At 43.2% G+C, this 26,572-nt stretch overlaps 1 protein-coding gene across 4 annotated transcripts in view; it reads left to right on the top strand.

Annotated features, from left to right (window-relative positions):
* Positions 1-26,572, top strand: part of LOC311130047 (kalirin-like) — a gene marked incomplete at both ends in the record, with an annotated part of 358,304 nt that overhangs the window by 113,933 nt on the left and 217,799 nt on the right. For all 4 annotated transcript variants that reach the window (XM_084162671.1, XM_084162670.1, XM_084162669.1 and 1 more), the window contains 2 exons: positions 5,649-5,723; positions 8,860-8,974. In XM_084162671.1, coding sequence (XP_084018797.1) covers positions 5,649-5,723; positions 8,860-8,974 — 190 coding nt within the window. The remainder of the gene's footprint in view (positions 1-5,648; positions 5,724-8,859; positions 8,975-26,572) is intronic.

Below are 26,572 nucleotides of genomic sequence, written 5' to 3'. Positions count from 1 at the left end.
AGGTTCTAAGAGCTTTCCACACGTGGATTTGCCCATTATTCTTTTCTAAATTCTTCAAGCTTTGTGAAATTGGTTGTTGATCATTGCTTGACAACCATTTTCAGGTCTTACCGTAGATTTTCAAGTAGATTTAAGTCAAAACTGTAACTCAGCCACTCAGGAACATTGTTTTAAAGCCACCATTGGCCTTATGGTGAAATCTCTGAGAGATGTCCTTCCTCTCTGGCTACTGAGTTAGGAAGGATACCTGTATCTTTGTAGTGACTGGGTGTATTGATACACCATCCAAAGTGTAATTAATAAGTAAAGGGATATTCCATGACTGCTTTTTTATTTTTTACCCATCTACCAATAGGTGCCCTTCTTTGCGAGGCATAGGAAAACCTCCCTGGTCTTTGTGGATGAATCTGTGTTTGAAATTCACTGCTCGACTGAGAGACCTTACAGATAATTTTATGTGTGGGGTACAGAGATGAGGCAGTCATTCAAAAATCATGTTAAACACTATTATTGCACACAGAGTGAGTCCATGCAACTTATTATGTGACTTGTTAAGCACATTTCTACTCCTGAACTAAATTAGGTTTGCCATATCAAACTTTGTAGTACATTTTCAAAGGGATTCGTTGCTTTTTAAAGGCAGTTGCTCTTTAAAGTGATTCATGTGCCAAATGATATTAGTGTCAAAGGGTGCGTTTACACAGGCTGCCCTTTTTTTCACAAATTGATCAGTCACATCAGGTCTTTTCACATCAGATCTTTTTTAGGGCTGATCTAACTGAATTTGTCCAATAAGAAACTCTAGTTTTTGTTACAAAACATGTTCCATTGCAAAACATTTTGCTACAGTGTGCACTAATAAATAGACCCCTTGTGTGTTGCTATGACATCAGCTATACATCACCGTTGTCTGTATGAAAACAAGAATATGTTCTTGTGTTTGGTAATGATTTAAATTCTAATCAGAGGTGGTACAGGCCATCTATGCACGAACTGCAGTGCCCAGTGATTGACCCTCAGTTCCTTCACTGTTTCAGCATATTCCCTACATAGTGCACTACTTTTGACCAGGGCCCATAGGGGTCAAAGTAGTGCGCTATGTAAGGTATAGGGTGCCATTTGCAACACATCCTCAGTCTGTGTGACCGATTGGAGGTGTCTGCTGCTTTTCCAAGCTCAACCATCATTGCCTCTCCTCCAGTCGTAACTGGTGTGTGTTTAAGGTAAATGTAATTACTCACGAAGGGAATTTGGAAAGTGTCCAAACTCATCCGCCCGCGGAGGTGCGTTAACGTTAGATATTATTAAAGTGAGTGAGTCGTCATTGCTGTCTGTGTCAGGCTCCGAGGTAAGCACTTACTCCCAGCAATAAATTTGACATGCGTAGTTATTGAGGAAGGTTTTAGGTTTTAATGCAATCATTCAAAGTGAAGGTTGTAAGCATAAAGAATGCCTTTAAATGTATCAGAAACAGATTGGAGAGACAAGGGGGCCTTTGGAGTGCACACATGGTAACAGAGAGTAACAGAGACTGGGATGGGCACATTCTCCCTCCCGACCTCCCTCCCTCTCTCTCTATCATGAACTTGTCCTGATGTCCTGTCCTGTGGTCCCTGTGCCACCCAACTGTCAACCCCAGGATTACTGCGGCAACAGATTGCTCTCCTAATGATTTACTCCTAACTTCAAAAGCAAACCGGCTGATGTTTGTGACACTCTGGTGCCGACAAGCACACGTTTCGGTCTGAAGTAATGATGATGGTGGCATCTCAAACTTAGATGCGATCGTTATTGTGTTATGTTTTAAATCAGGTTGAAGTATTTGGAGGATTTAATTTTTTTATGATTTGGCTGTGCGTCCCAAATGGCACCCTTTTCCCTACATAGTGCACTACTTTTGACCATGACTACAATATTCTGGTGAAGATGTAGTGTGTCATGGACAGGTGGTACCTGTGGAGTGCACTTCCCCTGTCTTTACGTAGCGCACCACAGGTCAGGATGAAGAATGTCTATGGAGTTTTATGGTCACCCGGGTTAGAAGGTGAGGAAAAAGGGAGAATCTGATATCCAGAGCTGGGTCCTCCTCCCCTCCTCCTTCTCTCCTCCTTTCCTCCCTCCTCCCCTCCCCTCTCTGGATCCCAGGACAGACGTTTTTACAGGGTTCTGTGGGATTGGAGGGCTGCCTGCCTCTGCTGGCAGACTGCTCCACTCCAATGGGCTGGGCTATACGCTTGGGGAGGACAAGGGTCTTCCACTAAGCTGAGAGGAAATAGCCTTTGTCAAATTGAAACAAACGGGAATCCATCCTGCCTGGTGCTACGGCCCTCAGCCATCTGACAGGCCATGTCAGGAACAGGCAGTAAGACATCAAGTCAACTCCATGGGAGGTGAGCTCTTTCTCTCTCTGAGAGGCCTACAGAGTCCTTCTGTCTTCTTCTTCTTGGCTCCTCTGTACTGTTGAGATAGCACTCCACTTGGTCTACTCTGGATACTGTGGAATGTTCTTTGGAGACTGTGTTTGGTAAATCATGTTCTTTGAGAACGCGGTGTCTCATAGCCACAGCAGGTGATGGTGGACATGTGCGCTTGTTTTTTGAATCCTGCCACTTTTGGACACTGTGGGTTTCATAACACAACAGACGGTCGTCCAACTGAAGGAACTGAGAGTCCTGCAGGGAGGGAAGGAGAAAGCGAGAGAGAGAGGAAGAAAAGTAGGGAGGGAGAGAGTGGGGGGGGGGGGGGGGGAAGGGAGAGAGAGTGAGAGGGAGTGAGTGAGAGGGAGGGAGCGAGAGAGAGAGATCACATGGCTTTATTGCTCAAACAATGTGGGGCCGTAGGGACAAGTCACCTTATCTAATAGAAATCAATAGGAAACCAGTGCATACTTAATGATTAGGTATCTAGATGTAATGACTAGTTGCGTGGCGGTTTTCTTGGTCATTGATGTCACGCACATGCTATGCTCTGATTGGGTGCTCTATATTGGACTAGACAAATCACTGCATATTTTGGTCAGATGATTCTGCAAATATTGAGTAGTAGACTTTTTCCTGTCTATTTTGTCTAGGGTTAAAAGGGCGATCTGGGACTAATAGAATTTTGTTTGATTTTGATTTCACGGATGGTCAGTCCTTGCATGACTGACGAGTCACCTTGAATTTTATTTCACTGCTCTGTTTGACTTCAAAATGAAAGGCGCTGTACAAAACAAATTCATTAGTGATTGGATTGTCTCTAACAAATTTAACCAATCAGAGTATCAAAGTTGATAACGTCATCATGTTGGCCGGCTCTGGCCCAACCCATCGGTTTCGAGGACCAATCAGAACGGTCAGAATGTTTTTACATTCTATAAATCATCAGGGAGGGAGGCAAATCCAGACTCAATGTGGAGAACAAACGTCAGTTGGCCAGAGTGATGTTGATGGGTAGCCAGGCAATGCATCCCTAGCTCTGTCTAGGAATTTGAGAGTGGCTATATTTCTCCAGCTGCCCCATCCCTCAGCTGTTTACCCAAAAAAGTGGCGGGGTTCCTGCTTTGTTGTTTTTCAAATCCCAGAATGCCCTTTTAAGCATGAATCAGATGAGAAGCGGCTGTTGTTTGTAGACATGAACTTGAACACACAGGGGTGATTCAGTGCTGCTGTGTGTTTTCCACATCACGCTGGGGTGTAGTGTGGAGAATGCTCTTCATCCTCCAGCTCGTTCATTGTGCTAGCTGCTGCGTTATGATCGATGCCCTTGCCTCGCCTCTCCCCCTGTGTTTTTGTGCGGTCGAGTAGATCAAGAGAGATAGCCTAAGGAAAGTGGCCAGGCACTGGTGTGACTACCAAGTCTGTATGTGGTGCAAAGTCAATGAGTGGTAGAAACTATTGTAATATCCCAGCTAGCACATAAAGTTCTGAGAATCATATGTTTCTTAGAGCTTGGTGAGAGCATGGTTGTCCTATGGTTATTTTGCATACAACCTTACCACACGTTTCTGGGAATGGTGCAGGATATTTGCTTGGCTTTGGAACATTCTCAGCACGTTTAAAGGCCCAGTGCAGTCAAAAACATGATTTTCCTGTATTTTATATATATATATCCACACTACGAGGTTGGAATAATATTGTGAAATTGTGAACATTAAACAGTGTAAGAGCTGTTTGAAAAGACAGAGCTGTTTCGGTGGGATGGAGTTTTGACATCACAAGGTGGTAAATTAGGTGATAGACCAATGAGAAAGAGAGTTCCAAACCTCTCTGCCAATAACAACAAGTTTTCAGTTTTCCTCTCCTCACTCATACCACTGCCAGACAGTCCTAGCAAAATTGTTACGTGAGAAATTGCTCTTTGCTAAGAAGCATTATTTAATTTTTTTACCATTTTAATTGAAAACAATCACAGTAAATTACGTAATTGTTAACCAGAAAATATTTGATATTGAGATTAAAACGGCTGCATTGGTCCTTTAAGGAACTTGACAGAAAAAAACATATTTTCTTGGTATTTCATTACTTTAACAGAACGTTTCCTAAAAGTTCAAACATGGTAATGTTCTAGAAAAGTTCTCCAACTGGTTTGACATTGAGAATGTTCTGACATAGTTCAGAGAATGTTAAGAAACAATGTTCTTCTGTGGGTATTTCAGTACTTCAGCTTAACGTTTTCTACAGGTTTCCTCATGGTTCTATTTAAAACTTTTCATCCTATAGCTTGTTCTCCATCTTCTTTTTAAATAGTGAGATATTTTCAGTATTGACAAAATGATAAGCAGTCTTTTTTAATAACTTGATGTTCCTAAACAGGCTTCCTACAGGCACTGCCACTTTTCATGCAATGGGCATCGCACATAATGAGTCTAAACGTTTCACAGAAGCTGGACAAAAATAGCCTAATGTCCAATATAAATTTAAAAAGGGAATGTCTGTTGACTGTTTTTCTGCTCCTGATATTTTAATAAAACATTGGTGAGGTACATAAGGCTACTGTGTGTGCCTCCACTGGCAAAATCAATTGCATTACCGCTAAGACCAGCTTTTCGGTCTTAAATATCCCTAGTTGCGCTCACTGAAATTGCCATATTGGCACACATTTTTAAGGACAGACCTCAAATATGTCCACCCCCCACCAGCCGAACATAGAGCCTATAGTGATATGTTTGGAACATCAAATTACAATAACATTTCAGTATCAAATCGCAATACATATAGAATCGTGATAATTGGAATAAGTATTGTATCGGCACCTAAGTATCATGGTAATATCGTATCGTGAGGTCCCTGGCAATTCCCAGCACTATCGGAAAAGTTATGTTGAATGAACCATGCCAGGCTTTAACATCGATATTACATGTATGTGACTACAGTGTGTGGGATGAAAAAGAAGGCCTATAGAGACCTCTAGCAGAGAATTCTGTTAGGCCTTATCATTGTTTGTTCCAGTTCCAATTACATGTCATTGACTTCTAAAAACTTTGAAGAAAAAGTTCTCAGGGTCTGGGAATAACTTTGAGCAGAAGACCGAGCTTGTCTTTGTGTCATCATCATCATCAGACTGTAGTTATGTGTTCCATTTGTCCAGGAATGTAAATCTCTTAATGAGATTATAGAAGATGAAAGCTGATTGTCTGAATCATGTCCTGATCTGTCTCTCCTCTCCAGGGTCCTTCAGGAACGATGGGATTAAGGCATCAGATGTCCTGCCTGTGCTGAAAGAGAAAGTGGCCTTTGTGTCAGGTAAGTGCCCACGTCCCAAATGGCACCCTATTTCATAGCCCTATCGGTCCTGTTCCAAAGTAGTGCACTACATAGAGAATAGGGTGCTGTTTGGGTTGCAGCCTGTGATGCTTCAGCTTGACTAATCCACTATGGGAAATCATGAAGATGTTTTCTGTTCTAGCTGTCAGTGTTCATGGCAGACCTGTGCTGAGGAAATTCCCATGGCAAGCAAGATTAGTAGTACATGACAAGCATGTTGACATTTAACCATCGGCACAACAACTTTCATGTGCAACAACTTCCTGTTACACTATCATCTTCATGTAGGGGTGTATTCATTAGTGCACACCGTGGCAAAACGTTTTGCAACAGAAAATGTTTTGCAACTTAAAGAGTTTGTTATTGGACAATTTCAGGTAGGTCCCTCCCCGTTTTGGCCCTTTTCCTTCCGTTTAGTTACTAGGGAATGTACCCCTGGTGCTCCTTTTGTCTCTTTGACACCATTGTATACGTATGGGACAGGAACAACAGCACACGGTACATCAGGACATGTGATACGCCATTAGTTCAGACTAGGGCTGTGGTCGTCATTACATTTTGTCAGCGAGTTATTGTCACGCAAAAGACTGCCGGTTTCACTGTAATTGACGGTTAATTAACATAAACACGTTTAGCATCTCCAGGCCTCCACACATACAAGATGCATAGAAGCCGCTGATTCGCACACCTTTGGAACATCTACATTTAAAAAGTCTAATAAATCAATTTAATATACACCATCACAATAAATCCATTATTTATTTTAGTCAGGTCTAAAGAAACATTATGATATGAAGAAACTGAATATAGTTGGCCTACTGTATGTTATCTGGCTAAATATAAGAACACTTATTTAACTCCACGCATCAACCACTGTTTGAGGAGCATGCTCTCGCTGTGCGACAGGTGATAATCCGCCCAAACTCTGTATGCCATGGGCTCTCCAACCCTGTTCCTGCAGCTACCCAGTGCTTAATTTGGGAAACCAAGTGAAATCTGTTCGGGAACATCGATAGAAACATGTTTTCGCAACGAAACATATTTCACTAAACTGTTGACAGCCCACTCGAGTAAGGAGTAAAGGAGAGAGAGGAGGAGATGGAAACGCATGGTGGTGAGAGTGGTCAGAGTGGTTAGAGGGACAATAGAGCCTTGATTACCAGGCCATTACGACCTGATGGTTGTTAGCAAATTGGGTACTACCAACACATGTCCAGAGGGCATAAAGGGAGATTACCATGACTCATGACTGCCGGTATGGCAGTAAAACGGTCACCGCAACTGCCCTAGTTCAGACAGGTCATACCTTTGCTAATTCCTTACAGATCATAGTGGCTGTTGAGAGACTGAAACGAGAGATCACTCATTCTATGGTCACTTAAGGTGAAGAGCCTTAGTGCTCTCCTCTGTATGCGTCCCAAATGGCACCATATTCCCTAGAAAGTTCACTACTTTTGACCAGGGCCCATAGGCCTGTAGTGAATGGGGTGCCATTTAGGACACAGACAGTCTCATTCAGAGGAAGATATCACCCCGGTCATTTCTACTGTGCAGGACATGCTCGTTACAGAGTTCAACAGTACCATGGCAGACCTGGGTTTAAATACTATTCCAAATCTTTTGAATACTTTTAGTGTTTGTTTTAGCCTGCCTGCAGTTTTGCAAGTATTCTATTGGCTCTATTGCCGCAGGCAAGCTCAATCAAGCACAGCTACATTTGAAATTATTTCAAATAGTGTTTGAACCCAAGTCTGGACAGTGGAGATTTAAATATCCATGAAAATTGCTCATTAATACAATGCTGTTGGCCAGAATCCCTCTTAGTACATGTTTTTTTACCTTTTGTTTAATCGTTTTTGACTCATCTCTCAATGAACAGGGTAACCAGGCCAAATGCTGGCAAAGAGAGCTGGCGGGGAACTGGACATGACTGGAGCACAGATGTAAAAACAAGCTAAACGCCATGTAAAATAGAGAAATTCTCATTTAGTCTAATACACATAAGGCCGTTAACTCAAGGCATAGAGAATAGATATCTCACCTCTCCCTCTCTCTATCTCGTTCCCCCTCTCTCTCTCGCTCTCTCTATCCATCTCTTTCTTGCTCCCTCCCGCTCTCTCTCTCTCCTGGGAGATGGAACTACTCTGGTATGAATCTCACTGAGGTTTTTTTCTCCCCAAAATACATCACAGAGGTTCCCCAGAAGCAGTAGAGTAATATTGTTGGCCCTATCTCTCTGATGAGGCCCAGTGTTTGGTGCATACACACACACACACATGGGGGGGGGGGGGGGGGGACCTTGAGGATGAAAGACTGGTGGACATTTGTCAGGGAGTTGAGGGGAGGGTGAACCATAGGGGAGCTCCGCCATCCGAGGGGGTTGGTGCTTCCAAAAAGTGTCAACAAAGATCTGTCACCACCCTCCCTCTGGGACGCTGCTGCTGCCTTGCCTCCCTGCCCCCATGTCTGCCTTCCTGGTGCTGCTCACAAAGTCCCATGAGCACCAGTGATAAACAAATGTGCACTGTACTTCAACCTCAATCTGGTCATGCATCTCCACACATGGGATGCGTCCCAAATGGCACTATATTCCCTATTATCAAATCAAATGTTATTTGTCACATGCGCCGAATACAACAGGTGTAGTAGACCTTACCGTGAAATGCTTACTTACAAGCCCTTAACCAACAATGCAGTTTTAAGAAAATAGAGTTAAGAAAATATTACTAAATAAACTAAAGTTAAAAAATATATATATAAAATAAATAATAATAATATTATAGTGAACTACTTTTGACCATGGGTTCTGGACAAAAGTAGTACAGGGAATAAGGTGCCATTTTGGACAAATACCTAGTAAATAAGAGATATGAAGACAGAGCCTTTCTACTCTCATTATGTTGTATATCATGTTATACTGTAATTGATCTATACAGGCACTTTGAGAGAATGCTGAGAAAATGGAGAGATGTTTTTGGGCCCTGGTCAAGAGTAGTGCACTATACAGGGAATAGGGTGCCATTTGGGAGGAACCCTATGTACACTTAAAGCTCTATCTATATCTGCCATAGGGCTTTCATAAATCAGGAGATTTCTGCTGTCTGTGTTCCTAAAGGAGGCCGTGATAAGAGAGGTGGCCCCATACTGACCTTCCCTGCCAGAAGCAACCATGACAGAATAAAACACGAGGAACTGCGGCGGCTGGTGACCTATCTCTCCACTGTGCCCAGGTAAGAACAGAGGATATGTATCTGATTGAGGATAAGTTTAGCTTTTTAGATCACAATGAATAAGATTACATGGACAGGTGGGACCTGATCCTAGATCAGCGCTCCTCCGACTCTGAGACGCTTGATACATACGGCCGATACTGCCCCTGGACTATCTGACCGTGCTAATGTAAACATGGCTTAATGTATGTGGCTAGCTGGAGGAAGATGCTGTATCCATGTACAGTGCCTTCAGAAAGTATTCATACCCCTGGACTTATTCCACATTTTGTTGTGTTACAGCCTGAATTCAAAATGGTGTTAACAAATGTTCTCACCCATCTGAGCACAATACCTTATAATGACAAAGTGAAAACATGTTTTTAGAAATGTTTGCAAATTTATTGAAAATGAAATACAGAAATATATATTTTACATAAGTATTCAAATCAAATCACATTTTATTCGTCACATGAGCCGAAATCAACAGGTGTAGACCTTACTTACAAGCCCTTAACCAACAATGCAGTTCAAGAAATAGAGTTAAGAAAATATTTGCTAAATAAACTAAAGTAAAAAAATTAAAAATAATAACACAATAAGATTACATAACAATAACGAGGCTACAGTTGAAGTCGGAAGTTTACATACACCTTAGCCAAAAACATTTAAAATCAGTTTTTCACAATTCCTGACATTTAAAAATTCCCTGTCTGTCACGGTTTCGGCCGAGGCTGCTCCTTCTCCTTGTTCGGGCAGGCTTCGGCGGTCGTCGTCTCCGGAGTACTAGCTGCCACCGTTCGATGTTTCTATGTTTGATTGGTTTTGTCTGTTTTGCTACACCTGTTCCTTATTAGGCATCCTATTTAGTTCTCTTGTGTTTGGTCAGGTGTTGTGTGTAATTGTTCCTCGTCACGTTGTGTGCTAATTCGTTATTTCTGTTCTCTCTGTATTTTGTGTTTTAAGAGAGAGAGTTCCGCACTTTGTGCGCCTTAGCATACTTTACTGTTGTGCGTAAAGTTCGCCTGTAGCCTGTTGCCGTGTTTGGCTAGTTCTTTGGACTTTACTAAAGACGCTGTTCGAAACCTCTGTGTGTCCTGCGCCTGATTCTACACCACCTCTACACTCAACCCTGACACTGTCTTATGTCAGTTAGGATCACCACTTTATTTTAAGAATGTGAAATGTCAGAATAATAGTAGAGAGAATGATTTATTTCAGCTTTTATTTATTTCATCACATTCCCAGAGGACATTTCTCCAAAAAGTACGATCTTTGTCCCCATGTGCAGTTGCAAACCGTAGTCTGGCTTTTTTATGGCGGTTTTGGAGCAGTGGCTTCTTCCTTGCTGAGCGGCCTTTCAGGTTATGTCAATATAGGACTCGTTTTACTGTGGATATAGATACTTTTGTACCTGTTTCCTCCAGCATCTTCACAAGGTCCTTTGCTGTTGTTCTGGGATTGATTTGCACTTTTCGCACCAAAGTACGTTCATCTCTAGGAGGCAGAACGCGTCTCCTTCCTGAGCGGTATGACGGCTGTGTTTATACTTGCGTACTATTGTTTGTACAGATGAACGTGGTACCTTCAGGCGTTTGGAAATTGCTCCCAAGGATGAACCAGACTTGTGGAGGTCTACAATTTTTTTTCTGAGGTCTTGGCTGATTTCTTTTCATTTTCCCATGATGTCAAGCAAAGAGGCACTGAGTCTGAAGGTAGGCCTTGAAATACATCCACAGGTACACCTCCAATTGACTCAAATGATGTCAATTAGCCTATCAGAAGCTTCTAAAGCCATGACATCATTTTCTGGAATTTCCCAAGCTGTTTAAAGGCACAGTCAACTTAGTGTATGTAAACTTCTCACTGGAATTGTGATACAGCGAATTATAAGTGAAATAATCTGTCTGTAAACAATTGTTGGAAAAATTACTTGTATCATGCACCAAGTAAATGTCCTAACCGACTTGACAAAACTATAGTTTGTTAACAAGAAATTTGTGAAGTGATTGAAAAACGAGTTGAAAAAGTGTATGTAAACTTCCAACTTCAACTGTATAGAAGGGGTACCGGTACTGAGTCAATGTGTGGGGGTACAGGTTAGTCGAGGTCATTTGTACATGTAGGTAGGGGTAAAGTGACTATGCATAGATAATAAACAGCGAGTAGCAGCAGTGTAAAAACAAGGGGGGGGGGGCATTTGATTAATTGTTCAGCAGTGTTATGGCTTTGGGGTAGAAGCTGTTAAGGAGCCTTTTGGAACTAAACTTGGTGCTCCGGTACCGCTTGCCGTGCGGTAGCAGAGAGAACAGTCTGTGACTTGAGTGACTGGAGTCTTTTACAATTTTTTGGGACTTCCGCAGACACCACCTAGTATATAGGTCCTGGATGGCAGGAAGCTTGGCCCCTGTGATGTATTGGGCCGTACGCACTATCCTCTGTAGCGCCTTACGGTCGGATGCCGAGCAGTTGCCATACCAGGCGGTGATGCAATCGGTCAGGATGCTCTCGATGGTGCAGCTGTAGAGCTTTTTAGGGTCTGAGAACCCATGCCAAATCTTTTCAGTCTCCTGAGGGGGAAAAGGTGTTGTCGTGCCCTCTTCACGACTGTCTTGGTGTGTTTGAACCATGATAGTCTGTTGGTGATGTGGACACCAAAGAACTTGACACCCCTGAGTCAAGACTCAGCTGTGAGTCTTTCTGGGTAAGCCTCTAAGATCTTTCCACACCTGGATTGTGCAACATTTGCCCATTATTATTTTCAAAATTCTTCAAGCTCTGTCAAATAGGTTGTTGATCATTGCTAGACAATCATTTTCAGGTCGTGCCATAGATTTTCAAATAGATTTAAAGTGGAACTGACAGCGTTTTAACTACTTTGCGGACGTGAAACAAACAGACAATCATAATACCAGTCAAAAATATCAAATTCCCAGTTTATGCTACAAAATCTACTATATAAGAGGTTTTAAAAATAGGTTATATTTGACTCAACATTCCATGACATTGTTGGCAGAATAGATGGATGCAGTTCAATGCATAATTAATATAATTCACCATTGCATTTCTTGGTAGTCCAAAAAAATATTGCTATTAGGTTGTAAATCACAGCTGGCCTGGTACATTGTTTGCTGCCTCCAGTCGGCATGCACTGTTTCAGTTTCAATGACTCAATACTTTGGACAAAAACGGACAAATGTAACTAAGGCTGAGAATGTCAGTACAATCAAACTAGCAAGGACAATGATAACGTGGCTAATAGGCTAGCGTATCTGTTTATGTAGCAAGCTAAAAACATGGACCCTAACGTTAGCTAGCTAGCTGATAGGAGGATGTCATGTCACGTCATTGGAGGAGTGGGTGTGATTTCGTAACTAGCAAGAACTTGAACGACTATTATCCAGTCAGTATATCTCTTGCGTTCGCAAATTCACTCTGGCTATCTACTCCGATTTCAGAGCACTCTCGTCTGAGTGTGCCAGAGCGCAGAATAACTGATGAATTTACGAATGCACAACACCTGCTGAATATGACCGGTGTCAGTAAATGTAGGCATAAAAAAGTACAGCTTAGCTAACCAGCTCTGCTAGGGCAAGTAAAATGGTCAGAGTTGTTCTCTCATCTGTGTCTGGAAGTGGCTAGCTAGCAAGCTATTCAACTTTAGCCAGTTAGCTTGGGTGCTTGGTTGCAGGCAAGCAGCAGAAGTACGAATAGGCTACGATTCCCCATCGTTTTTGTGTGCAATTGTGACGGCCAACTAGTTGTAACTGTTTGAGAGGGTTTATCTAATGCTCCTTCGTTAGGTTTTATCTCATCTTGCTCTGGCTAGCATTAGTTGTTGATCTTGTTGTTGTTGATGTGCATAACTGAGGGAGAGAGAGCCTACCTTTTCATGGTTGTTTGATCAATAGGACTGTAAAGTTCCCAAATGTAAGAGGACTTCCGTGGTATTGACATATTTGCAGAAATCTATTCAGGTGTACTTTGTGGCTTTTGGCGAATACGTTCTAATTATCTAAAGTCGCGCTGTTGCAACTGCCTGTAAACACACAGTCCAGTTCAAAGTGAATGATGGCAGGCCTGTGTGGCAAATGGCTTGTTTGCATAAAGGCCTACTGTTGCTCTGATTGGCTATGGTTCACCGGTCTGGGTAGACTCCGGTCCTGGACATGCGCTGGCTTGAGCAGGGGGACCTTGCGTGCGCTGCAGGATTTTAATCCATGACGGCGTAGTGTGTTACTAATGCTTTTCTTTGAGACTGTGGTCCCAGCTATCTTCAGGTCATTGACCAGGTCCTGCCGTGTAGTTCTGGGCTGATCCCTCACCTTCCTCATGATCATTGATGCCCCACGAGGTGAGAACTTGCATGGAGCCCCAGACCGAGGGTGATTGACCGTCATCTTGAACTTCTTCCATTTTCTAATAATTGCGCCAACAGTTGTTGCCTTCTCACCAAGCTGCTTGCCTATTGTCCTGTAGCCCATCCCAGCCTTGTGCAGGTCTACAATTTTATCCCTGATGTCCTTACACAGGTCTTGGCCATTGTGGAGAGGTTGGAGTCTGTTTGATTGAGTGTGTGGACAGGTGTCTTTTATACAGGTAACGAGTTCAAACAGGTGCAGTTAATACAGGTAATGAGTGGAGAACAGGAGGGCTTCTTAAAGAAAAACTAACAGGTCTGTGAGAGCCGGAATTCTTACTGGTTGGTAGGTGATCAAATACTTATGTCATGCAATAAAATGCAAATTAATTACTTAAAAATCATACAATGTGATTTTCTGGATTTTTGTTTTAGATTCCGTCTCTCACAGTTGAAGTGTACCTATGATAAAAATTACAGACCTCTACATGCTTTGTAAGTAGGAAAACCTGCAAAATCGGCAGTGTATCAAATACTTGTTCTCCCCACTGTAGACAAAGCGCAACAAGGAATATACACACCCTGACTCAACATATAATATAATAATAATATAATATGCCATTTAGCAGACGCTTTTATCCAAAGCGACTTACAGCCATGCGTGCATACATTTTTTTTTGGTGTATGGGTGGTCCCGGGGATCGAACCCACTACCTTGGCGTTACAAGCGCTGTGCTCTACCAGCTGAGCTACAGAGGTCCATATAAGCGTCCCCTGAGTCAGGGCGTGACAGTACCCCCCCCCCCCCCCCCCCCCCCCAAAGGTGCGGACTCCGACCGCACAACATAAACATAACAGGGTAGGGGCCGGGTGGGCATTCCGCCTCGGAGGCGGATCCGGCTCGGGGCGTGACGACCTCTCACTCTCCGCCTCCCTGTTGCGCCTCTGGTCTGGACCTCGGCGCGCTGCTTCCCCTCTCCTTCCTCCCACGATACGCCAGGCCCTGTCTGGACCCTGGTGTGGGAGACCCCGAACCTGGAGAGGGGCTGACGTCATGGTCTGGACTGGAGCCGCTGACCGGAGCTGGACTAGGCACCGGTGGAGCGGACTGCTCTGGCTCCGGAGTGGAGCCGCTGACCGAAGCTGGATCAGGCACCGGTGGAGCGGACTACTCTGGCTCCGGAGTCGAGCCGCTGACCGGAGCTGGACTGGACCCCGGTGGAGCGGACTGCTCTGGCTTCGGAGTGGCGCAGCTGACCGGAGCTGGATCAGGCACCGGTGGAGCGGACTGCTCTGGCTCCGGAGTGGAGCAGCTGACCGGAGCTGGATCAGACACCGGTGGAGCGGACTGCTCTGGCTCCGGAGTGGAACAGCTGACCGGCACTGGATCAGGCACTGGTGGAGCGGACTGCTCTGGCTCCGGAGTGGAGCAGCTGACCGGTGCCGGACCAGGCACTGGTGGAACGGGCCGTGCCGGACTGGACAAACGCACCACTGGTCTGGTGCGAGGAGCAGGCACGGGCCGGACCGGACTGGGAACATGCACCACTGGCTTGGTGCGAGGGACAGGGCCGGGCCGGACTGGCGACGCGCACCACTGGTTGGTGCGAGGAGCAGGAACAGGCCGGGCCGGACTGGCGACGCGCACCACTGGCTTGGTGCGAGGAGCAGGAACAGACCGGGCCGGGCTGGCGACGCGCACCACTGGCTTGGTGCGAGGAGCAGGAACAGGCCGGGTCGGGCTGGCGATGCGCACCACTGTCTTGGTGCGAGGAGCAGGAACAGGCCGGGCCGGACTGTGGAGGCGGACTGGAGGTCTAGAGCGAGAGCTGGCACAACCCGTCCTGGCTGGCTGGCCACTTTCGCACTACACGTGCGGGGTGCTGGCACAGGACGCACTGGGCTGTGCACGCGCACTGGCGATACAGTTCGTAGAACTGGCACAGGATATGCGGGACCGAGGAGGCGTACTGGAGACCAGGAGCGTTGAGCCGGCACACCCCGTCCTGGCTGGATGCCCATCTTTGCACGGCACGTGCGTGGTGCAAGCACAGGACGTACAGGACTGTGCCGGCGCACTGGTGACACAGTACGTAGCTCCGCATAACACGGAGCTTGCCCAGTCATACGCCTCTTCGCGTGAGTACGGGGAGTTGGCTCTGCTCTAACCCTAGGCTCCGCCAACCACCCCGTGTTCCCCCCAAAATTTTTTTTATTGGGGCTGCTTCTCGGGCTTCCTCCTCCACCGGCCTCCTCCGTGTTGCCGTTGCGCCTCTCCTGCCTGGGCATCTAACTTAGCCCATGGTCCTCTCCCCGCAAATATCTCTTCCCATGACCACAAATCGGCCACCTGTGACATGGCCATTCGCTCCGCCTGGGCACGCAGCTTGGTCCTCGTTTGGTGGGATCTTCTGTCACGTTCGTTTAATGACGGGACAGACCAAGGCGCAGCGTGATATATGTACATGTTTATTAAACCAATAAACACTCTACAAAATAATAAACGAAACGAAACGTGAAGTCCAAGGTAGCACACACAACATAACTTACAAGGAACAAGATCCCACAACTAGACAGTGCCAATAGGCTGCTTAAGTATGGTCCCCAATCAGAGTCAACGAGCGACAGCTGCCTCTGATTGGGAACCACACCGGCCAACATAGAACTAGACATACTAGATCCTAAACATAGACAAAGCACAACAAGGAATATACACACCCTGACTCAACATATAAGCGTCCCCTGAGTCAGGGCGTGACATTAATAACTTCACCATGCTCAAAGGGATATTCAATGTCTGCTTTTTTTTTACCTGTCTACCATAGCTGCCCTTCTTTGCGAGCCATTGGAAAACCTCCATGGTCTTTGTGGTTGTATCTGTGTTTGAAATTCACTGCTCGACTGAGGGACCTTACAGATAATTGAATGTGTGGGGTACAGAGAAGGTAGTCATTAAAAAATCATGTTAAACACTATTATTGTACACCGAGTGACTCCATGCAATTTATTATGTGACTTATTAAGCACATTTTTGCTCCTGAATTTATTTTGGATTGCAATAACAAAGGGATTGAATACTTATTAACTCAATACATTTCAGCTTAAATGTTTTTATTAATTTGTCAAGATTTCTAAAAACATAATTCCACTTTGACATTATGGGGTATTGTGTGTAGGCTAGTGACAAAAATCTCAATTGAATACATTTTAAATTCAGGCTTTAACACAACAAAATGTATGAATACTTTCTGAAGGCACTGTCTGTTGACACACGGCATACACATCAGAGCTTACTTCAACATGCCTATTGTATCAAATTATTGTTTGTTTTAGAGCAAAAGTTTTGTTGTCATAAGGAGATGGTTATCCATGGTGTGTCATGAGATGTAGACATTGACATTATTTGGGTAAATATTCTTACAGGAAATTATTTTGTGATTATAATTCTCAGAGGAAAAAGGTTGACAATGCTCCCACAGCAAAGTGAATGGAAATGATACAGTGGGGAAAAAAAGTATTTAGTCAGCCACCAATTGTGCAAGTTCTCCCACTTAAAAAGATGAGAGAGGCCTGTAATTTTCATCATAGGTACACGTCAACTATGACAGACAAAATGAGAAAAAGAAATCCAGAAAATCACATTGTAGGATTTTTAATGAATTTATTTGCAAATTATGGTGGAAAATAAGTATTTGGTCAATAACAAAAGTTTCTCAATACTTTGTTATATACCCTTTGTTGGCAATGACACAGGTCAAACGTTTTCTGTAAGTCTTCACAAGGTTTTCACACACTGTTGCTGGTATTTTGGCCCATTCCTCCATGCAGATCTCCTCTAGAGCAGTGATGTTTTTGGGCTGTCGCTGGGCAACACGGACTTTCAACTCCCTCCAAAGATTTTCTATGGGGTTGAGATCTGGAGACTGGCTAGGCCACTCCAGGACCTTGAAATGCCTCTTACGAAGCCACTCCTTCGTTGCCCGGGCGGTGTGTTTGGGATCATTGTCATGCTGAAAGACCCAGCCACGTTTCATCTTCAATGCCCTTGCTGATGGAAGGAGGTTTTCACTCAAAATCTCACGATACATGGCCCCATTCATTCTTTCCTTTACACGGATCAGTCGTCCTGGTCCCTTTGCAGAAAAACAGCCCCAAAGCATGATGTTTCCACCCCCATGCTTCACAGTAGGTATGGTGTTCTTTGGATGCAACTCAGCATTCTTTGTCCTCCAAACACGACGAGTTGAGTTTTTACCAAAAAGTTCTATTTTGGTTTCATCTGACCATATGACATTCTCCCAATCCTCTTCTGGATCATCCAAATGCACTCTAGCAAACTTCAGACGGGCCTGGACATGTACTGGCTTAAGCAGGGGGACACGTCTGCCACTGCAGGATTTGAGTCCCTGGCGGCGTAGTGTGTTACTGATGGTAGGCTTTGTTACTTTGGTCCCAGCTCTCTGCAGGTCATTCACTAGGTCCCCCCGTGTGGTTCTGGGATTTTTGCTCACCGTTCTTGTGATCATTTTGACCCCACGGGGTGAGATCTTGCGTGGAGCCCCAAATTGAGGGAGATTATCAGTGGTCTTGTATGTCTTCCATTTCCTAATACTTGCTCCCACAGTTGATTTATTCAAACCAAGCTGCTTACCTATTGCAGATTCAGTCTTCCCAGCCTGGTGCAGGTCTACAATTTTGTTTCTGGTGTCCTTTGACAGCTCTTTGGTCTTGGCCATAGTGGAGTTTGGAGTGTGACTGTTTGAGGTTGTGGACAGGTGTCTTTTATACTGATAACAAGTTCAAACAGGTGCCATTAATACAGGTAACGAGTGGAGGACAGAGGAGCCTCTTAAAGAATAAGTTACAGGTCTGTGAGAGCCAGAAATCTTGCTTGTTTGTAGGTGACCAAATACTTATTTTCCACCATAATTTGCAAATAAATGCATAAAAAATCCTACAATGTGATTTTCTGGATTTTTTTTCTCAATTTGTATGTCATAGTTGACGTGTACCTATGATGAAAATTACAGGCCTCTCTCATCTTTTTAAGTGGGAGAACTTGTACAATTGGTGGCTGACTAAATACTTTTTTCCCCCACTGTAGATACAGTTTACATACAGTACCAGTCAAAAGTTTGGACACCCCTACTCATTCAAGGGTTTTTCTTTATTTTTACTATTTAAAAATTGTATAATAATAGTGAAGACATCAAAACTATGAAATAACACATATGGAATCATGTAGTAAACAAAAAAGTGTTTAACAAATCAAAATATATTTTATATTTGAGATTCTTCAAATAGCCACCCTTTGCCTTGATGACAGCTTTGCACACGCTTGGCATTCTCTCAACCAGTTTCACCTGGAATGCTTTTCCGGAGTTCCCACATATACTGAGCACTTGTTGGCTGATTTTCCTTCACTCTGCAGTCCGAATTATCCCAAACCATCTCAATTGGGTTGAGGTCGGGGGATTGTGGAGGCCAGGTCATCTGATGCAGCACTCCATCACTCTACTTCTTGGTAAAATAGCCCTTACACAACCTGGAGGTGTGTTGGAGCATTGTCCTGTTGAAAAACAAATGATAGTCCCACTAAGCCCAAACCAGATGGGATGGCGTATCGCTGCAGAATGCTGTGGTAGCCATGCTGGTTAAGTGTGCCTTGAATTCTAAATAAATCACAGACAGTGTCACCAGCAAAGCACCCCCACACCATAACTCCTTCATGCTTTACGGTGGGAAATACACATGCGGAGATCATCCGTTCACCTACTCTGCGTCTCACAGACATGGCGGTTGGAACCAAAAGTCTCCAATTTGGACTCCAGACCAAAGGACACATTTCCACTGGTCTAATGTCCATTACTCGTGTTTCCTGGCCCAAGCAGGTCTCTTCTTCTTATTGGTGTCCTTTAGTAGTGGTTTCTTTGCAGCAATTCGACCATGAAGGCCTGATTCACACAGTCTCCTCTGAACAGTTGATGTTGAGATGTATGTTACTTGAAGCACTTATTTGTGCTGCAATTTCTGAGGCTGGTAACTCTAATGATCTTATCCTCTGCAGAAGAGGTAACTCTGGGTTTTCCATTCCTGTGGGGGTCCTCATGAGAGCCCGTTTCATCATAGCGCTTGATGGTTTTTGCGACTGCACTTGAAGAAACTTTAAAAGTTATTGAAATTTTTCCATATTGACTGACCTTCATGTCTTAAAGTAATGATGGACTGTTGTTTCTCTTTGCTTATTTGAGCTGTTCTTGCCATAATATGGACTTGGTCTTTTACCAAATACGGCTATCTTCTGGATACCCCCCCCTAACTTGTCACAACACAACTGATTGGCTCAAACACATTAAGAAGGAAAGAAATTCCACAAATTAACTTTTAAGAAGGCACACCTGTTAATTGATCATTACACAGGTACATCTTGTGCTGGGGACAATAAAAGGCCACTCTAAAATGTGCAGTTTTGGCACACAACACAATGCCACAGACGTCTCACGTTTTGAGGGAGTGTGCAATCGGCATACTGACTGCAGGAACGTCCACCAGAGCTGTTGCCAGAGAATTGAATGTTTATTTCTACCATAAGCCGCCTCCAATGTCGTTTTAGAGAATTTGGCAATACGTCCAACCGGCCTCACAACCGCAGACCACGTGTAACCACGCCATCCCAGGACCTCCACATCCGGCTTCTTCACCTGTTGATCATCTGAGACCAGTCACCCAGACAGCTGATGAAACTGTGGGTTTGCACAACCGAAGCATTTCTGCACAAACTGTCAGAAACCGTCTCAGGGAAGCTCATCTGCGTGCTGGGTGACTGGATGACATGGGGACTGTTTGAATAGACAAAAATTAACAGCTTTGTATGAGTAAAAAAATAACATGGCATGCTCGCTCCATCCTGTTGGTGCAGTGGACTAATTCCATGGATAGAGAACAGAAGATCATAGGTTTGAATTTCTCTGTGCCACAATAAAAAAGAAATGTGTTTGAATGATTAATGCCTAAGTAAATGAATTTCCATGTGTCCTATCTGTGCTTGGAGTTCAAAACAGTTAACCCAAACTAAGCTTGCAGTGTTAATAAAAGTCTTATTGAAACATGTCCTCAGAACATTCTTTAATTACCTTCAAATAACCTAGAAATTCCGTTCAGGGAACCATAGTAAAACGTTCTCAGAACCTCCCTGCAACCTAAAAATGTACTTTCCCTGAACAGGCGAAATTTTAACTTCCCCCTATTTCTCCCCAATTTCATGATATCCAATTGCGATCCAATTACGATCTTGTCTCATCGCTGGAACTCCCCAATTGTCTCTGGAGAGGTGAAGGTCGAGTCATGCGTACTCCAAACATGACCCGCCAAACCGCGCTCCTTAACACCTGTCCGCTTAACCCGGAAGCCAGCCGCACCAATGTGTCGGAGGAAACACTATGACTGGCGACATGAGTCAGCGTGCATGCGCCTGGCCCGCCACAAGTAGTTGCTAGAGCACGATGGGACAAGGAACCCTCCCCTTACCCGGACGATGCTGGGCCGCCTAATGGGTCTCCGGCCGCGACACAGCCTGGGATCAAACCTGGGTCTGTAGTGACGCCTCTAGCACTGCGATGCAGTGCCTTAGACCGCTGCACCACTCGGGTGCACCACCCTACCAGTCAGGAAATGTATGGTCAGGAAACTTTTGATGAAGTACTGAAAGATCCATTACTATTATGTTTTAATTACTCATATATAAATGGAAAACTGTTGGACACACAAAAAGAGGGACTGATCTCTCTCCTGCTGAAGCAGGAGCCAGGGGGGCAATACAAAGACCCAGCCTCTTAAATAAATTGGAGGCCCCTCACCCTTCAATTTTGCGATGCAAAAACATTGGCAAAATGTATTGCTCATAGAATAAAAAAGGTTCTACCGGACATTATTCATCACGATCAGACGGTATTCTTAAAAGGAAGATATATAGGAGACAACATTAGACTATGAGCATGCAGGGAAACCAGGTATAGTCTTTATAACAGCATTTCTTTTACCCATCTTATGAGAGATTCTCCAAAGTTGAACAAAAATCCAGGCACTTATAAACCGATTCTAGACGTACAGTCTAGAATCGGTTTATAAGTGCCTGGATAAAAGATGTTCAACAATCCTTTATGCAAAATAATAAATAACAGTTACTGTAAAACAAGGTTACCCTCTGTCACCATACCTCGTGGTCCTCTGTAGCTCAGCTGGTAGAGCACGGCGCTTGTAACGCCAAGGTAGTGGGTTCGATCCCCGGGACCACCCATACACAAAAATGTATGCACGCACGACTGTAAGTCGCTTTGGATAAAAGCGTCTGCTAAATGGCATATTATTATATTATTATTATACCTATTTTTTATGGCCATTGAACTGTTAGCTTTAAAAATCTGATCTATTGATAACATTAAAGAAAAAAATATATATGGATTAGAGACAAAAGTATCGATGTATGCAAATTATTCAAGTTTTCTTGTGTCCTCAATCTTCAACCTTGAAGGGCCTAATTTAGTACCTGGATAATTTCTCCAGTTTCTCTGGACTAAACCCCAATTATGATAAGTGTGCTATATTACGGATTCGGTCTCTAAAAGACACAAATGTTAAATTACCATGTGGTCTTCCGATTTAACTATGATAGAAAACGTAGTAAAATAGATAGAATCTTGAAACCGTGGAGAGGGAAACACCTATCCATTTACGGGAATATTACCCTGATTAATTCTCTAGTGATATCACAGTTTACATATTTATTCTTGGATCTACCAACTCCAGGAGAATCATTTTTCGAATAATGTCAAAATAAATATTTCCCTTTATTTGAAATGGCAAACCAGATAATGTTAAACAAGTATATTTATATAACGAACATGAGTTTGGAGGGTTAAAACTAATAAAAGTTAAGGCATTAAACCTCTCTCTTAAAGCCTCCATTGTACCGAAATTGAATCTAAATCCAAACTGGTTATCTAGCAAGCTACTAAGAGATGCCCATCCTATGTTTAAGAGTGTGCTCTTTGCCTTTTTGCAGATTAAAAACTCACATTTTCGGTGTATTGACAATGGATGCCTGTTTAAAGTAGCATCCTTTTTAAATGAAGTCATACAGAGTTGGCTACAATTGAAATGTCGTCTTCCAGAAAAGGCAGATATATTATTACAGCAAATAATTGGCTAAATTCCAATGTACTGATAGAGAAAAAAACTATTTTCTAGATAAAAACAAGAAGGGTATAATATTTATGAAGGACATTGTAAACAAGGACGGTAAGATTGTCACACAAGCAACTAACAACAGTGTATGGAAGTGTATGCTCAATACAAATTATAACCAACTCATTGCGGCTCTGCCACAAAATCGGAAGAGATAATTACTTAAAGAAGAAATTAAAGAATTAGTCTGTCTGCCATCCATAAAAAAAGCATAAATGGCTTAAAATGATTACTATAAGTCGAAGAATGTATCCGTTTCACTTAAAGCCAAAAGGTTTGACAGCAATGCCATATAAAATTGAAGTCAGTTGGGAACATGTCTTTGATGTCCCAATACCTTGGTATCGGGTATATGAACTGATATATAAAACAACAATTGACACATCAATCCGTTCGTTTCAATTTAAGCTATTATATAAAATACTTCCTACTAAAAGAATGCTCAATCGCTGGCTTTAAAAAAAATCAGGTCCAGGAATGGTTGTTACAGGGCCTTCAGAAAGTATTCACACCCATTGACTCTTTCTCCCAAAACATTTTATTACAGCCTGAATTTAAAATGTGTCACTGGCCTACACATATATATCCCATAATAATAGGAGAAAACTGAGGATGGATCAACAACATTGTAGTTACTCCACAATACTAACCTAATTGACAGAGTGAAAAGAAGGAAGCCTGTACAGAATACAAATATTCCAAAACATGCATCTTATTTGCAATAAGGCAGTAAAGCCATTCTTACCACTCTTCATGTTTTCAAGCATGGTGGTGGCTGCATCATTTTATGGGTATGCTTGTCATCGGCAAGGACTAGGGAGGATACAAATAAATGGAATAGAGCTAAGCACAGGCAAAATCCTAGAGGAAAACCTGCTTCAGTCTGCTTTCCAACAGACACTGGGAGACAAATTCACCTTTCAGCAGGACAATAACCTAAAACACAAAGCCAAATATCCACTGGAGTTGCTTACCAAGACGACATTGAATGTTCCTGAGGGGCCTAGTTACAGTTTTGACTTAAATTGGTTTCAAAATCTATGGCAGGACTTGAAAATGGCTGTCTAGCAATGATCAACAACCAACTTGACAGAGCTTGAAGAATTTAAAAAAGAATAATGTGCAAATATTGTACAATCCAGGTGTGTAAAGCTCTTAGAGACTTACCCAGATAGACTCAGAGTTGTAATCGCTGCCAAAGGTGATTCTAACATGTACAGTATTGTAAAAAATATATATTTCTGTATTTCATTTTCAATACATTTGCAAAAATGTCTACAGACATGTTTTCACTTTGTCATTATGGGGTATTTTGTGTAGATGGGTGACAAAAAAAATCTATTCAATCCATTTTGAGTTCTGGCTGTAACACGACAAAATGTGGAATAAGTCAAGGTGTACTTTATACCATAATATCAGGGTTCAGATGGACCTGCAAACTGTATTGTTTGGGGATCTGAAAAACCATGATCAGTCAATGGGAAATATCATTATACTCTTGGGTAAAGTATTTAAAGGGCAATATCGGTAGAAATGTTACAGATAGGGAGGTTCTGGACCCTCGTAAGACATCAGAGTAAAATGGAGGGATGTATTGCAAAACGAAATAGCAAAATTGCATTATACTGGGAAATATGGGTAAATCTGTGGATTGGAGTTAAAGGAAAATTCCACCCAAAAACTCTATTTTGGTATTTGTTTCATTAGTCCATTGTTGACATAGTCCCAAAATGTTTTGCTTGTAAGCAATCAAATTTTCAAGATATGTAACTTTCAAAATACAGAAATCCTCCTCGTATGATGTATTTTGCATCATATGATGCAAAATGCATCATACAGGGAGGAATGGTGGATTGGTCACTGTGGGTGAAAATCCAGCACTTGCAGAAAGAGGAAATTAGGAATACATGTATAATTATTTAACTACATATACCGTACATGTGAAAATAGCTGTAAGTAGCAGTAGAAGTATTGTTGTCTGTTAGTTTATTCCAATCAGGATAGGGATGATAGGGTTGGGGCGGGGAGTACAAAAAGTTGTGAGAATGTACAAAAATGTACTTTCCCACAACTTCCAAGGAACCAAATGTGATAGCTGGGGAGTCGAAGTGTTCCCATTTTCAACCATTTTATGTGTCTGAAGGTACAAACTCCGCCTACCCGGTGGGCCCGGAGAGCAAATCAAGTGCACCTATAGGTCTACCGCTGGCCAATCAGATAGCTCATATCACCGTGCCTGCAGCGCCCACGAGCCCACAGCGAAGTTGATACTGTGACATTTCAAAACTATGACTAGAGAGAGACTTAAACGAATACAGCAAAGAGCTGCTGTTATTATGAGTGAGTTTTTATTCAGCACTGTCAACACTTTATTCAACATTACATTTTTGTCATTTAGCAAACGCTGTTATCCAGAGCGACTTACAGTTAGTGAGTGCATACATTTTTCATACTGGCCCCCCGTGGGAATCGAACCCACAACCCTGGCGTTGCAAGCACCGTGCTCTACCAACTGAGCTATAGGAGCCATAAAACGCGCTCCTCCCTATCCACTCTGGCTACAAAGTGTATCGATAGGCTTGCATTGTTATTATTAGCGGCTTGTCTTTTTTAATATTGAGGAATATTTCACATTTTCTGGACACAGGAGTAAAAACATGAATTTGTGCATTAGGCAGAAATAATGAAGTGCGACTCGAGTTTCACCATCAGCTGGAAGTGTCTCGTCTCAGTGGAGGGAAGGAGAGCTGAGGGATGGTGAGAGGCAGCCTCTCCCTCCCTCCCTCCCTCCCTCCCTCCCTCCCTCCTTTTGCTGAGCGACTGACCATCAGATGCAGGCACCATCAGTCCAGTAAAATATGTAATTTATACTGAAGTAATACAATCAGTGACCAGTGTGATCATATACCTAAGGTTTTGAAATATAATTTCTAAATGGTCTGAGAAGAACCACATTGGCAGGGCAATTCAAGCATAGCCAATATGCATTAATAATGTAGCCTACTGCACAAACCTCATTGCTACATAACTGCTTTTAATAGGTTATTAATGTTGCATAGGCTTACATTTTTTAAGGCATGTAAAAAAAAAAAAATGCTTTTTGACTCAAAGTGATCTCGGCTCAGAAAAGGTTGGTGACCACTGGGGAAGGAGATGCTTCATGTAATAAAGGGTATGTCCCAAACGGCCCTGGTCGAAAGTAGTGCACTACATAGGGAATAGGGATCAATTGGGATGCATGCATTTTCTCTTGTTTGTCCCCCAGTCTTCCAGCACAAAACGATGCGGAAAGAATCATATTAATTCCAGAAGTATGGGAGGCTTGAGGAGCAGGGCATGTGGCGGGCCAAAGCAATTACAGGTTATTTTTATCTTCCAATCACAGTGAAATGCTTTCAAAGCATCGGGACCTAAGAATAGGGGGGGGGGGGGTGAAATTTTAACGCGAATCCCAACAAATAAGCCTATTACATCTGAAGAGGACATGCCCAGTAGGAGATAATTAGATACGTGTGTGATAGTCTATCATTTGTATGATAATCCAAAATGAAAGAGCTTAACGTCGATGACAGGCTTGTCAGAGAGCTAGACTCATGGGAGCTAATCATCACTCTGAAGGTAGAACCAGCGGGCTAATTTAAAAGAAGTCCAATTGAATAGCGCTTGTCATTTAGTCACAGCAGTTAAAACTGTTCCGGTGGTGTAATGGCTTTAGCATCACCGTGGTTGGCTCGGAGTCCAGGGGAGTCAAGGGACCAATTCAGATCTAAATTGGCTGAAGGACATTAAGTAGGGAGTGTTGGATGGTGATGTTGGATAGTGTGGAGTGCCGCCCTAGCCCGACCTAGGCTCCCTTGGAGTGGGTGTGATGTGGAGGGCATGCTGCGTACTAACGGTTGGTTCTCTCTCACCCTCACTCTTTCTCTCTCTCGCTCTCTCTCTCTCTTTCATTCTTTCTCTCCTTTTCTCTCTCACTCGCTATCTCTTCTTCGCCCTTTCTCTTTCTTTCTTTCTCT

This window comes from Coregonus lavaretus, assembly GCF_964263955.1.
Source record: "Coregonus lavaretus genome assembly, chromosome: 5".
Lineage (NCBI taxonomy): Eukaryota > Metazoa > Chordata > Actinopteri > Salmoniformes > Salmonidae > Coregonus > Coregonus lavaretus.
Note: the sequence above shows the minus strand (reverse complement) of the source record. Positions and strands in the feature narration are given on the sequence as shown.